The sequence below is a fragment of the Pholis gunnellus genome (genome assembly GCF_910591455.1).
Source record: "Pholis gunnellus genome assembly, chromosome: 11".
NCBI classification, from domain to species: Eukaryota; Metazoa; Chordata; class Actinopteri; order Perciformes; family Pholidae; genus Pholis; species Pholis gunnellus.
In genome coordinates, this window is record NC_136538.1 from 179,376 (window position 1) to 195,286 (window position 15,911).

Consider the following 15,911-nt stretch of genomic DNA (forward strand, 5'->3'; position numbering starts at 1 on the left):
TTTTACTTTGTCATTCACCTACCCATGCTTCATCAGTTACTTTACTTCCTGTCTTTGTTTAGTTTTCTGTCTGTTTTGTTACGCACCTGTGTTTCATTTGATCATCAGACCTCCCTAGTACTTAAATCCCAGCTGGTCACTAAGCAGGTGCCAGATTGCCTCACTCATTTCCATTGACGAGTTCTTTTGTCATTTACGATTCCTGTTATTCCTGAAACCTGTTTTTGTTATCCTGTTTATAGTTAGTAGTCTTGTTAGGCGTGTTGTTCGTTTGACCATTTATGACGCGTGTTAATTCTGCTGATTACCTCTTATTATATTGTCAGGCTTTTTGTTTTGGAACTATTATTATGCATGTTAAGTTTGCTTTATGCCTGTCCTGCCTTGTTTTGAACTGAGCCTCAGAAAATACTTAGATTTTTGCAACTTCATTCTCTGGTCTGTTATCGCTGCACTTGAGTTGTACTCTAATCATCACAGTACAATCTGGCCATGACAGATCAGACCGGCTCAGCGCTGCTATTTCAAACGATTTCACAAGCATGAACAACTGCTGGCTTCACTCACTATCTCCATGCAGCAGCTGCAGGCTCATCAGGGCACTTTCTAGTCATCTATGGAGAACATGGTGGGTTCACTCTCCAACCAGTTGCAGATGGTGCATGAGGCAGCATCTGCCTTTTCTGCCATCGCTCCTGAAGCACCCAACTCTCTGGCTCAGCCTTCACAAGAGGAGGTGCTATCTGAGCCTCGGTTTCCCGGTCACGAGAGGGATCCAGATAGAGAAATATGACGGAAACCCAGCCACCTGCCGCTCATTCCTGGTAAATCGCTCATTGTTATTTGAACTCAATCCTTCTTCGTACGCTACTGAGCGAGCAAGAGTGGCCACATTACCCACTTACTTGCAGAGCTTGAGAGTGGGCCACAGCTGAATGGGCTAGGCAGGCTACCATCTGTTATTCATACTCTGACTTTTCGGCAGCCCTTGCGAGGGTGTTTGACCATGGCACACCCGGCCGGGAGGGTGCTAGGGGTCTCCTTAGTCTCCGACAGGGCAGAGCAAGAGTGTTGGAGTATGCCATAGAATTCTGCACCCGAGCCGCCCATAGTAACTGGAATAAAAACTCTCTTGCTGATGTTTTTCACCATGGCCTAGCTGAACACATTAAAGACCAGCTTGCTCCCTAGATCTCCCCGCTGACCTTGATTCCCTTGTTGCCACGGTGATTTAGCTAGATAATCGGCTGGTGGAGAGAGGCAGAGAGCATTCGCAGAACCTGTTTCATCCTCCAACAGAGGGCAGCATCAACCTGAGGTTGGAGATCCTCGGAGGTCCGCGTCAGGGATCGCTAACACTGCCCTCCTTGTTCCAGTGGTACCCATTCAGCTGTGGCACACTCGCCTCTCCCCCTCTCGGACATCTACTGGCTCGTTGTCCACTAAAGGATGGGGCTCATCAGTAGGTAGGAGGTTACTAGTGAGTCAAGCCCTTTCCGAACTCCAGAATTCGGACCCTTAACCCAGGCACCGCCTAGTCCTTGATGCTATCCACCTTTATTGATTCCTGGGCTGATGCCAGCTTTATGGACTACAACTTGGCAAAACAACTATTGCTGGACACAGAGCCCCTTCCTCACCCCCTGGTAGCCAATGTGCTGGATGGCCAACTAGTGTTGCATTAGAGTTGAGTTGGAGGAAGGCTCAGTCGAGCAGCCATGCCAGAAGAATCCAAACACCCTCCTACCCTGGCTAAGGACCTTCAGGTGTCAAAGCTCATCCTTCAGGAGGTCCACAAAGAAGTAGGTCACTGGGGGCACAGTCTTACTAGATGAACCGCTTTTCACAAGAACTGGAGTTACAATTTTGGTCCATTCTAAGTCAAACGTGAAAGAGCTAGAAATATATTGTCATCTTCACCTGCTTAGAACATTCCACTTTGACGTAATGGCATCCCTGGACGCAGCCTCCTTAGTTAACGCTCTTCGCTGATTCTTTGCAAGAAGAGATCAGATTGTGGAGCTGCATTTTGATAATGTTGTAGGGGACTGAAGGGACCGAATTCACGGGGCCCCTTTAAGAGAAGTGGCGTAACCCTGGTGACAAGGGGGGTTAAAGGGTAGCAGGAAGTGAATGTGTCTGATGTGTGTATGGATGGAAATAAACAGCCACAAGGTGCAGCCAAAGGGAATACTCGCCTCCTTGTTTGTTTCCACGCTCCTACAATGGGACCAATTACCTCTGTTTGCACTATTACCACCATTCTGCACTAATACCTCAAATCTATTGTCATTGTTCTTTATGTATATATATTTACTTTTGGATATATATTTATATTTATTTTGTACATAGTAGTTAAATGTTTGTGCTTACCTCTATTCTACTTTGTTGTCCTTGTTTTTTATTTTTTACATCTTCTTGTTTATTTTTATATTCTATGTATGTACGTTGAGAGCAACGTGAAAACCGGAGTCAAATTCCTTGTATGCGTACATGGCCAAAAAAGCTGATTCAGAATTTTATCTGGGCAGAGCATGAGATCAAAAAAGCTATCCAGGAGCTGAACATCTCCAAGAGAACAATTTGCTTCAGTGAGGCATTTAGTGGATGTACAATCCCCCAACAGCCACTCACCATGAAGTATGCATGCATTAAACCACTAAATACTTTTTGTGAAGCTGAGGCCAACATGAACAGTTGGCTCATTACGACACCCTTCAATTACCCAAACAACCTGGAGTCACTCCCCCTATGTCAACTCCTACTGCTGAGGACCAAGCCATCTCTACCTTCAGGACTTTTCCAAAAAGAGGACTTTAATGCACGCCGAAGGTGGAGGCAGGTCCAGTATGTAGTGGACCTCTTTTGGAAACGTTGGATGAGAGAGTATATGCTGGAGCTCCAGTTATGCCAAAAGTGGTTGTGACTGTCAAGAAAGGTTGTGCCTGGGGAATTTGTTTTGCTTACAGGCGAGATTTATGGATTTTGGATAACTCTTTATTGTTCTTTATATAGTTGCACCTTTATTGATATTTTATATTTGCACTCTTTCTTGCTGTTGTAGAGGAGCTTTTCTCAGCATAAATAAAGTTTTATCTTATCTTATCTTGATAAAATGTGATGAACACTTGTGGACTTGTAACTGTGTTTTGGTGGTGACTAATGACATGTCTCAAGTCCACGGGAACAAAGCAAGAACACAGATTGAGAAGGCCTAGCATTTTATATTATCCATACCAGACTGCAACCTTCTTTGAACAGACTCCAAACAAATATTTGCTTTCAATTAAGAAAATATTAAGGCTTTAAGATGGCATGTTTGACAAGAATGTGCTGACGTCTCACCTCTCCTTTTGCAATAATAAAGAAAGTATTCCCTTCTTCGCCCTCTCGAATAATATACTCCCCTTTTTCGAAATAGTCCTGAAAAGACAGAATGTCAGTCATTTTCTTATCCACTTAGATACAATCTGAAACTAATTAGTTAGAAACAGATACTGTATGGAACTGCATGTAATGCATAAAGTATAGCTGCCAGAAATGTGGTGGAATGGGAAGTACTCACCACTTCAAGACAATCAACAACCTTGGCTAGTTTCTCCTCAGGTAGTCCTCGGAGCAGGGACACACTTATAGAGAAACAAATATTCACATTTATTATAAGTGATAAGAGATTGATTATATACAGTGAAACCGCAATACAATATAGTGATTTGTTAAATTTAATAAACTGACTTGAAAATGTAGGATATCCTTATAATGCTTATATAATAATAATAATAATAATAATAATAATTTATTGCCTAGTATTTGTGATTTTTTTGATAACGGTTAGATTTATTACACGTAAGATCTGACATGTGATTTTGTAGTTGATAGTGTTCTGTGTTTTTACTTTCATATGTTTGCATGTATGTTGTCTGAAACACTGTAATGCTGCTGTCTTGGCCAGGGCTTGTAATCTCAGTGGGACGTATCTGGTTAAATAAAGGTTTAATACATTTTTTAAATGTTAAATATAACTCAATAACTGTGATTATGTAATTAAGACATTTTAGTTTATTTTTCCTACAGTGTTTTTCAAATCCACAGATAATCATCGAGTATCTGTTTGCACATGTCCACTATGTTCATGTTGTCAAATGTAGGCTTTGTGTATAACCAGCTGGTATTGGCTTGGTTGTCCTCAGGGATAAACATGCACTGCAGTTTTTAATGCAGATTTCTGCACAGGTTGCGACCTGTAACTACATCTTTCAGACCCGAAACGACTGAACACGACATATACAGCCCCATTTGAAACCTAAACCCCATCTGAAAGCCAAAGCTATTATTGTTCTTTGTTACATTACTAAGTGGTTACCACTCCAGTAACATTCGCCTAAAAGGCCTGTCCAAGGCATACCCAAAGTACATTGAAAGCTGTTCTTGAACCATGTGGAGTACATGCATGGGTTTGGTCTCTTTTGAAAGGAAACACTCTGAAGTGTTTTCCCCAACAGTCAGAATCACTGTAAGTGCTGCTGGCATTGAGTAATAGAAGTTTGAACACACTGAAGGAGAAGGTTTTTATTTCCTGCAGATGACTATAGCTGGACTTATTAGCTGGAAAAGCCAATGGGACCACAGCATGAAGCCTTGCCTAGTCCAGGTTCAGATTTGATAACAATACCACAGAAATGTGGATAGGTCTAAAATGTCAAAAAAGGACATTTGGAGACCCATGGTAACCATCGTAACATACCTAGGCTAAAAAGGCCTAACCCACTTCTGATCTGAATCTACATCAGATGATTACCTATTATGTGAAAATAAAGAAATAACAGTTAGTCATCTACAAAACTAGACAAAATTCTTTTCTGTATTTTCACATGTCAGCAGTTCACACGATGAAACACAGAGGGGGGAAGGCACACACACACACACCTCCTTATGTGGGTGTGTACATACACACACACCCACATATATATATATATATATATATATGTGTGTGTGTACATACACACACAAAAAATAACGAATTAATCCTGTAATTTTACAGGATTAATTCGTTATTTTTTTAAACGCATTTAACGTATGCGCAGAATGAGCTTCCAATATACCCACAATTGACCGTTTGCCCCCTTAGTTACTGTTGCTACGTCGACAAAACTCCCAGGACTGTCAACCCTAAAGCATGGCGAGGACGGGGACCAGCGCTATATCTGTCAGTGTCAGTGATACTTTTGGAGTAATATCTCCGATATTCTCCGGATCAAGGCAAAGGGACTGCAATATGCAGTGGAAGGATATATCCAAAACATTAAGATCACGAAGGTGACACAACAATAATCGAAGCAAAAGCATACAGGCCTCAATCAAAACATCTCTAATGCAGTCAGACGTTAGCTGCTATCCAAACAAACAAATGTAACAGACTGTCTCATGTTTGTCCTTTCTGGTGTTGAAGATATGTCCCTTCAGGGTTGCCGTAGAGAGGGGGCAATTCCCGCCTCTAGGAAAAGGGCAGTAAACAAAGAATAAAGTCATGGATAATTCTGATGAACCTGAGGACCTTCTGGATGGGAAGTTCGTGTTCCAAAAAATCAAAGATGGAACATTCAATAAAACCAAAGTGATATGTACACTCTGCGGGAAGACGTCATCGTTTCACCGTAGCACTACTAGCCTACCATCTCAACGCAAAGCATGCGTTGGTCGGTGAGGGGAGTTTAAGTGGAATGCGCCAAACCACCCTCACTGAACAACGTAGGCCCCTCACTAAGTCTGCCTGTGACAAGTTGACTAGCACAGTTGCCAAATGGATTGCAAAAAGCTGTAGACCGATTAATATTCTTGAGGACGAGGGGTTCACCGAAGTTTTGCGAGTGGCAACGTAGGACTCGAGCATCAAAGCACAGCAAAGACGCACAATCTGTTTAGGATGAAGATATATTAATGTTCCATATGGAATAGCAAAGAGAACTGCTAAAGAACTGCTGAGTTGCAGCACCATTGTTTTTGTTTTTTATGAATAAAAAAAGAAAACATGTTAAATGTATATATCCGTCTTTTGTCATAAATCTTTTTGTTCTCACAAAAATATACCGAGAAAATCGATAATATGTGATTAATCATGATTAATCCACAGAAACCTGTGATTAATTTGATTAAAATTTGTAATCATTTCACAGCCCTAATATATATATATATATATATATATATATATGTATCTATCTATCTATCTATCTATCTATCTATCTATCTATCTATCTATCTATATATATATATATATATATATATATATATATATACCTCCCCCAGATCAGCAGTAACACCTAAAGACACACACACACACACACACACACACACACACACACACACACACACACACACACACACACACACACACACACACACACACACACACACACAGTGAAACAAAGGGGTAATACAACTTCACACACAGAAACACCTCCTCCCCCCAACAGGTCAGCAGACTCACTGGCAATCTACAAAATGTATATTCATAATTCAAACTAAAGCTGATTTATGTCGATATACAGTAATCTATAAGTTATTTCACCATCATTTACTTTCCTAAAGTCTCCAAAACCACACTTTGCATTCTACGCACGGACGCAAGCAGCAGACTCTCGCTGTTACGCCGTGACTTCCGTGTTCTGCCTCTAAATCTAACCCCTGAATCTGTATATCATCATTTTTGAAATTTCATTGGCTATACGAAGCGTCAGTCATCAGAGCGATCGGTTGCAATTGGCTCGGTCTTTACACGAAAGAAGAGGGGCAGGCACTGTCCTTCAAAGCGGACTCTCGTTGGTATTGTAGGCTGTGGACAGGACATGAAGCTCCTATTGGGTCAACTGAGGTGTCAATCCAAAGGTCAGAGTGCAGCCGCCATTTTGAGACCCAGAGAGCGTCAATGTTTACATGTGAACTGGAGTTACGTTGGAAAATACATAAATAATTAGGCATATCTGGCATAAATATATCTGGCATAAATTATTTTACTGGATTGGATCGTCTGGACCTTTGTTAATGTAACAAGAGCGTTTTTGTTGGAATATTATGGATGGGTGGATTACTGTGAGGCTTCATACGTGAGTTGCCTCGATTTTGTAACTGTTTGTTTGTGGGTTGGTGGTCTGACAGAGGCGTTGATTGTACCTGCTGTTGTGATTGTATCTTGAAGTGGTTTGCATAAATCGAATCACAAGAATCTTAGCTTTCCAAAGAGATGTCGCATCAGTACCTACCTATACATAGCAGTTGTGCACATAACACAGATGTACAGTTAACACTCCAATAGTGTCGGAGTGTTAACAGGTTCTTGCCAGGCTAATGCTGTTTGATTTTAGTAGAGACATCCTGTCAGTTGGGTTTGTACCTGCGCAGAAAGCTGAAGTACTCCTCATGTCTGGCTTGTGTGGTCCGCATCATGATGGTCTGGAAAGTCTGGCGGTCCAGTGCCCAGATATGAGACTGGGACACAGCTGGATTGGAATGGAATCATTAAAAACACATTGAACCTCTATCTTTATCCTCACTGGAGGATAGTTAAGGGTCCTTCTACATGAACTGGCTCATTTTATGGTACCGTACATAAAAGACCTATACACAGGAACGGAATGGGACAGAAATTCAGTCGCGGACTTTGAGTTTGATAGTCAACATCTTTTGGTAGTAATACTAACACTGATACAGTTTCTGTGGTGTAAGGCAAATCTGATGATGCTGTCGAACTTCAAGGCACTTTAGGATGTCTTGCTGACAACTGCCTACTCAGTTAGCATGTGTAGCAGAGTTAATGATTCCATTGCCATCACTAGCCATTATTTGCAATTAATTCCGTGAATTTAATTTATTAAGTCCATATCATTTTAATTTGATGTCATTTCTTATTTTATTTTTGTATATTATTCATGGTAGCTGATATGCAACAAGCTCTATTGAAATATTTTAATTTGTTAATTTCTGTGAGCAGCAGGGTTTTTAAAATCCAAAGCCATTTGGGAGTCTTCTGGTAAAATGTAAATAATGTAAGCATTTTTTTGTGTGCGCTCAAATCAATTGCAGAGTTTTCAACACTTCTAATGGTATGAACAACCTATTTGTCAGACCTGCTGCATGCTACAAATCATCTTTATATTCTCATTATTGTACCAGAACAAATTAAAGAAGCACACATAAGTAAAGACAAGCTTTACATAAAAAAATGCAATCATTAAGTGATCATTCAAAGTAAATATAAGACAACAGAATGATTCAATAGATAATATTTATTTAATAACTCCCTCTGTGAATAATCGTCTGCTCATGTAGCATCCAGCCAGTGGCTGTCTGATACTGATAGAAAGTCGAAATGATGAGATACTTAAACACAGTCATAGAAGCAGCTCTTTGGCTGGTTACTCTACATTTGACATGGGTATTACATTTATTTAACTGCATGTACAATATTTGTACACTTGAATAAACAATAATCAAATGCAGAGACAGTTATTTAACAATATGTTAGGGAGTAGTTACAGTTATACAGTCTTACAGTTACAACCGGCCCTTTGAGGGAAACCATAATGCTGATGTGGCCCAGAGTGAAGATGAGTTTGACACCCCTGCTGTATATGATATGGATATGGTTGTCACACAACGTGATACACACATAAGCACAAGGGAGTGAATGCAAGAATGTAATCCCAAAGGTGAGACGTATAGAGAACATGACTGGTTTAGTCCCTTACCTTTGACAGTGGCTGTCCTCTTACAGTTGTAGAGAATGGCCAGTTCCCCAAACGCTGTGCCAGGACGCATCTCCCCCAGCAGCTTCCCATTCTGAATGACCTCCAGCAAGCCATCTGCAGTGAGGAAAACATAGCATACAGTTTAAACTCATTTGAACCATGTCGGACTCCGTAGTTTTCTCTGACCCCCTCCCGAATCTGACCAATGATGAAATGTTTAGCCGCATGTCATTGTTCCACCGCTGGCTGTTGTGGTGGTATCCTGCAAACAATGTGGGCTTCGTAGACAACTGGGAGACTTTCTTGGAAAACCTGGTCTGCTTAGGAGTGACGGCATTCATCCCACTTTGGATGGAGCAGATCTCATTTCTGCAAATCTGACCCAGTTTCTGTGTGGACCTAATCCATGACAACCCAGAGCTCAGACCAGGAGGCAGAGTTGCAGTCTTACACACTTCTCTGAGCTTCCATTAGAGCAGTTACTCACCCAAAACCATATAGAGACTGTGTCTGCCCCACGGCCACTTCAATTCATTAAATCAAAAGTAACCAGTCGAGGAGTTAAACTAAATAACCTAATCCAAGTTAACACTAAGGCAACAGTGCAACAAAATAGGATAATTAAATGTGGACTCTTAAATATCAGATCTTTGTCATCTAAAGCTGTATTAGTAAATTAGTTAATATCAGATAATCACATTGATTTATTTTGTCTTACTGAAACCTGGCTGTGTAGTGAAGCCAGCTCAGGAAGTACAACCTGTCTCAGGAGCTGCTGATTCTGTTCTACTCCACCATCATCCAGTCTGTTCTCTGCTCCTCCATCACTGTGTGGTTTGGATCGGCCACCAAACAGGACAGGAACAGACTACGATGGATTGTCAGGTCTGCAGAGAGAATCATTGGTTCCAGCCTGCCCTCCATCCTGGACTTGTTCACCTCCAGAGTCGGGAAACAGGCAGGAAAGGTCACTGCAGACCCTCCACACCCTGGACACAAGCTGTTCATCTCCTCCCCTCTGGAGGAGCTACAGAGCTCTGTACACCAAAACCACCAGACACAGGAACAGCTTCTCTCCACTAGCCGTCACTCTGATGAACAATTAATGCACTATTACCTCCATTCTGCAATATCACCTTAATTCCATGGACGCTGTTGTTGTCATGATTTATGCTTTGATTTAGTTATTTATTCTGTTTTATTTAGATGTACGTAGAGAGCAACGAAAAACCAGAGTCAAATTCCTCGTGTCAGCGTACATGGCCAGTAAAGCTGATTCTGATATGATTGAAAAAAACATACATTTACAATTTTTATTTAAAAGAGATCCCGCAACTGTACTTTACAACCAATTTAAGATACAGGTAAATTCTAGCATTCTTAAAAGAATACTAAACCAGATTTTTGGTACAACTCTCATCTTAATGGGAAAATAACATCTGTAAATGATGAACTGAAGACCTAATGCGATGAATTTTCCTAAACTTTTCTAAACCCAACTGTATCATAAACTGTACAAAATCCCTCAATATCCCCCAGATCCCTCAGCCTTTCCAACTGTAAATGTGACAGTGGAGTAACCCATCAGAGCGACACATGTTCTGCGAAGCTTACCTGCCAGTACATAGAGGTAGTTTCCAGGTTCCCCCTCCTGGATGACCAGCTGTCCCTCCGTGTAAACCTTCTCATACATACAGTCCACCATCTCCCTCATGTGCTGTGGCTCCAGCTTCTTCAGAAAGTCATTGTTCATGATAGCATTATTGATGAGCTTCTTGGTCCTGGGATTCAAGAAGAAACAGAAACAAGCATTCCCAAATTCAAGTCAAATGTAATCATCCAGCCCAAATTTCAGAAGTCACAAATTTACCACAAGGGGTTTTACAATCTCTACAGCATATGAGACCCTCTATCCTCTAATAACAGCAAATGTGTTTGTGAAGTAGAAAGCATACGACTGGAGACTTGGATTATATTACATACGTTTGAGAGTTTGTACATGGATGTTTTCATAGTTTTGCTGTTGTTTACTTTAATTCATCAAGGCTTCCCTTTTGGATTCCTCATGGAGCTATGATATTGTTTTCTTCAATAATACCACTTGGTGAGTATCTGATATACAAATGGTCATTTTGTGGGTAAAGTATTCTGTCAAGCGAGAAATCCCACTTTTTACTAAAATACATTTTGACCTCCCCGCAATCCCACAATATATGAAATATAGAACCCTTGCACCCTGCCAATATAAGTAGGGATAATTAACCATTTGCTCAAACTCTAAACCATTTGGCACTTTGCAGCTGGAATTAGGTCTCTTAAGCTTTGGATTTCTCAACATACTGAAGTAGTGTGCATGAGGTTCTACTCAGAGCTTAGATGGTTGTGTTGTTTTTTAATTTGTTAAAAATAAAAAAACTTAAATTGGATGCTAAAATGTATATTATTTTCAATAACAAATATAATCTTATGAATGCCGTTATGCTTTTACCAGACATTGTTGCCAGACAAATAGAATCAGGCAAATGTGGGTCCTGGGTCCAAGCCACTGCATTAATATCTGCAATTTCAATTTATTCAGCAGATTTCCCTGAGCGGAGTGTGCATCCCTGATTACCACATCACACAGATGATGTGCTAGTACATTCATTGAAAAGGAGAGTGCTGAATGGATCTGAGAGTGGTGGGCAAGAGAGGCAGCGTAGGTTGAAGCCCATAATGACTCGGATCCTGCATTTAGATTCCGTGGCCTTTTGTTTCCCTCCATGTCTTTCTGTTGTCCTGCATGCTAATGAAGCCTTTCAGATGTGGGGGATATTACAAAAGCTTGCCAGAGCTTTCACGTCCTCCTACCAATAATATTCTGTTTGGGTTGATCACAATTGATCAAACTATTTCAATGAAAATATTTTTTGAACAACCGAAGAACCTGTTGACGTAATTTATCATTTTCTAGTTGTATCATAAGTGATGATACATTTTGTTTTACTTTATTCATTCAGTCTGACATTATGTTGAATGAACTAAAATATGTATTATCATCATTATCAATTTTACAAAAGTTATCCTTTTACTTTGTTAAAGTCATCTATAGTGGTTATTTGTATAAAACACCCATGTCAAATGATTGGGAAATTAAAGATTGTATTTTTATTGTTAAAATCTTGTCATTAGTAGTTTTAATGACGTATTATAAGCTGTTTAGAGCTAGTGTTCGAAAGTTAATCATTACATAATTCATTTTTAATATCTGTTTTATATTGCTGCGGAAACATCTTCTTATACATGATAACTTTAGTCCAACACTCATTGTGACTGAATGGAGGTCGTTTGATTACATAGATTGCATTGCATGCACACCATGATGGTTACACTGTCGAATTCATCTGCCGTTCACATGACCCCCTGGTCAATTTCACACACGGAACCAACCGGCGCACACACGTGCCATGTGACTCGCACAAGAGGAGATTTCAGCGCTCACACAAACGTGTTTCCCGAGGCTTGTTTTTAAATGGCAGCAATGCAGGAATCAGGACACCAGAGATATCGTGGCTTCTTCAATTCTGGCAGTTATGAATCCGAGACGCGGTTATGGCAAAAAAGGTTAATACCGACCTCCCTATTTGTGTGGAATTGCCCTTTCACTCACTGTGAGTCTTTGTGGATGGACTTTGCAATTGAGATGTGGGCTGCTCTGAACCCTCCACAGAAGTTCTCCGAAGTGGGTTCAGCAGACACGCCTTCTTTTGCTTTGAGCCTGCGGTGGACCTCCACAGCCACCCTGTGGAAGCGGCTGGGACCCTGGTTGATGACACTGAAGCGGTGGTGGTTGTGGTGGCGCAGGGCCGGCGGAGAGCAGCCCAGGCTGTTGTTGTAGCCGATGGCATCCTGGAGCTTGTCGATCTGGGAGATCTTGGCCTCCAGTTGGACGCGGAGATGCTGTAACTGGAGCTCCTGGGTTCGAAACTCCAGGTCCCGATGTGCCAGCTCCGCCTCCAGTTGGGTAATCCGCAACCTGAAGATTAGTATTGGTTCAATCACTGAATACACATAAAGGCAGCCTCAAAAAGCCAGGCTACTATACACCAACACATTTTTCACTACAAGACAATGCAGCCACATCTAGCGAGAAATGAATACCTTTACCATTCACATGTTGGACTAATCCATAAAGTACGGGGCAAGTTTAGGTGGAAATATGAACCTCAAAACTCTGTAAGCTTGTAAAAATCTATTTCATTGTAGTGTTATTAATATAACAATACACATGGTGAAATATAGTAAAAGTTACACAAGCATTGCTATGGAAGCCCTTTTAAATGATGTTTTACCTATCAATGCATCTTGCACCCTGTGCTGTCCTCTGCTGTCAACTACTGAGCCCTCAGGCGACACTATTCCTTAAAACTAACCTTTGACTCAAACTCTCTGCAAAGAGCAGTTACTTGGTAGCTCGACCTGGCCTTCCACCCTTCTTACCAAGAGCCAACATCGGTGTTGTTTAACCACATTTCCTACCCATAACTTAGTATGGTAGTTTCTTTAAATCATGGCAGATCAGAAAATGCTTGGATGAGTCTTTCTGTAACAATAATGAAAAAGGTTTTGGAAGGCACTGATAAACGTTTGCTATTAAGTTTGGAGGAAGTCTTGGTTATAAAGGAAGCATGTGTTTGCAACTGCATGCATATGGTATTTTGCCATTTTGTATTCAGAAACTGAATTTGGTTTCCACAACACCCTCCACACTATTACAGTTTGAAACCCATAAGAGAAGGGTGCATCGATCCAACCATGGTGATCATGACAGGCTTCTTGAAATGATTCACCTTGATGATTGATTCATTCAAAGTATGCTTTCACATTTCAGCAACAGAGGTTAAGAATGCATTAGACAACATGACAATCTGGATTCTTGATACTTCATTCTCTTCACTGTGAAAATTGGATTGGTACTAGGCCCCACAAACACACACAAACACACACACACGCACACGCACTTAAAGTAAGTAAGTAAAATAAACTGTTTTTAAGAATTCCCGGGTCATCCTGTACTTATCTTAGAATAGTTTCTTTTATAACGGAGCACATATAAGCATGAGGTACCTGAGGACATCTGTGTCCAAGCCAGGGCGGTCCCTGTGGATGGAGGCCAGGCAGCTGTTCTCCTCAGCCTGTGGGGCTTTTATCGAACCGTTGCCCATGGCCAGGCATTGGCTGGCCACCATAGGAATGGCTCTCAGTCTCACCGCGATGGCTGTCTGAGAGCTAGCTCTGCAAGCGGGCAAGGTGCTCTTTCTTCTTTAACGCCTGCTTTATTAAATGCTTAAGTGTTCTACAGAAAAGAAAAACACTGATGAATGATTATTCTGACTGACAACCTGTGTTAGTGAATCAACTATGATTCTGATATCTCAGATACGGTGTATAAAGTTGACAAAATCCTGCCTTAGATCATCCTTCACAGATGCTACTTACTCAGTGCTCATGGGCAAACAAACATTATTCATCCACATGTTAAACACCTCTCACTATACTATCTGCCAATTGTCCTAAAGCAAGTCTTATAATCAGGTTTTTGTATCATGCCCCCTTTAGATTCTACCATTTTCTATAGAGTCTACTTATCAAGAAATAGAACAATTTCCATTATTACTTACAGAGTGGCTGAGGAATCTGTTGAAAATGATAATCCTGATGCTCTGAAACACTGACTATGTGATCACTGTTTCATGCTTCCTCCAGAATTCAGTTGCGTCTCATTTGGTTGCCATCCACAAGCACAATGACACTTACTTATGCTGGGAGGCTGGAGGCTCTTTTACCATCTCCAACTGTGTCACCAAGCCCAAGAAGTGGAAGTATCTGGCAACCCCTGGTGGCCTTGCAGTGTTTGACATGCTGAGAGAGGGAGAGGGAGTGTATATACAGTATATATATATCATTTTTTTCATGATGCTTTTTGTTTTTTTCTCAGTATCTTTCTCAGGTTGGACAGTTTCATATAATAAGTGTACGGCGCACAACTCGGAGTGTAAATTAGAATCATGATCACCCATGATGGAAAACATTGACTCAGTGACTGAAGTACTCACAGCTTCAGAAGTAATAAGCATGATATTAACTGCAGCAGACAGCCAGCACAAAACATGTTCAACCTGCCACTGTATCTCTATTTAATGCATTCATTTTGAAAGAAAAATATGTACAGTATACATGTTTTTGCTACCTCCACCACCCAGATCAACATGAGTTGTATCCTGTATAACAAATTAATCAGCTTTATTCATGATAAGGTAAAACAGTTTTGATACTGTAACCTTGCAAACAAATGTGGATGCATGACACCTGAGTGCTATTAAACCATACTGGATTGCTGAATTCACAAACAAACTATGAATCTTTAATTGAGGCAAAAACTTAAAAAATAATGGACAAACAATTTAGAACCTACTGTCATGGTCTTCGGTTTTTGTTTAGTCAGTTTCTTGTTTTATTTTAAAGTTCACTCCACATGTGGTATGTTTGGTTTGACTTGTTTTTGTGAGTTACAAATCTGCATCATTCAGCCAATTCAGTTTATTTTGTGTTCATTCAGCTGTAGTAAACAGCCGACTTGTGGCTCGCTAGACAGTGAGCTCGATGAAATCCACGGAGCTCCTCCGGACTATGTTATGAACCAGACATGACGGCGTTTAGTTTCCTGATATCTGGGACTTCCACAACACGTACTGAGCAGAAATAGAGGTTATTTGTTCCACGATTGATGGCGGACAGTTGAACGGCTTCCAGGGCGATAAGCCACGCCCCCTCTCCGGTGCGTCCAGCGCGATTCACGCGAATGGCGGGACCGGCGCCGCGAATGACGAGATTAACGTTAATCGCGTTTGGTGTGAACACGGCATAAGGATGTATACAGAACGGGTGGCTCAGGTGACTCAACTAAAATCCATACTATAGGTGCCAGGTATGGCCTGTGCCATTCTGTACAACCTTTTTTGTCACTTCCGGTAATTGAGTCACGTGGTGTTGAGGAAAGCAATGGGGATATTAGCTGTGCAGTAGTTAGTTGGATGAATGGAAAGAGAGGGGGTGAGAGAGGGAGTCTTATTTTTGGTTGACCGCTATTTACACGCTATTCACACTATTCACACAACTATTGTCATTGTT

General features: G+C 41.0%; 1 protein-coding gene across 1 annotated transcript in view; it reads right to left on the reverse strand.

Moving 5' to 3' along the window:
- prkg2l (protein kinase cGMP-dependent 2, like) overlaps window positions 1-13,969 on the reverse strand; it is a gene marked incomplete at both ends in the record, with an annotated part of 34,801 nt that extends 20,832 nt beyond the window's left edge. Inside the window, 7 exons of the mRNA XM_079168538.1 lie at window positions 3,346-3,423; window positions 3,566-3,629; window positions 7,388-7,493; window positions 8,742-8,855; window positions 10,356-10,522; window positions 12,391-12,756; window positions 13,848-13,969. Coding sequence (XP_079024664.1) covers window positions 3,346-3,423; window positions 3,566-3,629; window positions 7,388-7,493; window positions 8,742-8,855; window positions 10,356-10,522; window positions 12,391-12,756; window positions 13,848-13,969 — 1,017 coding nt within the window. The remainder of the gene's footprint in view (window positions 1-3,345; window positions 3,424-3,565; window positions 3,630-7,387; window positions 7,494-8,741; window positions 8,856-10,355; window positions 10,523-12,390; window positions 12,757-13,847) is intronic.
- Window positions 13,970-15,911: the final 1,942 nt, after the last annotated feature.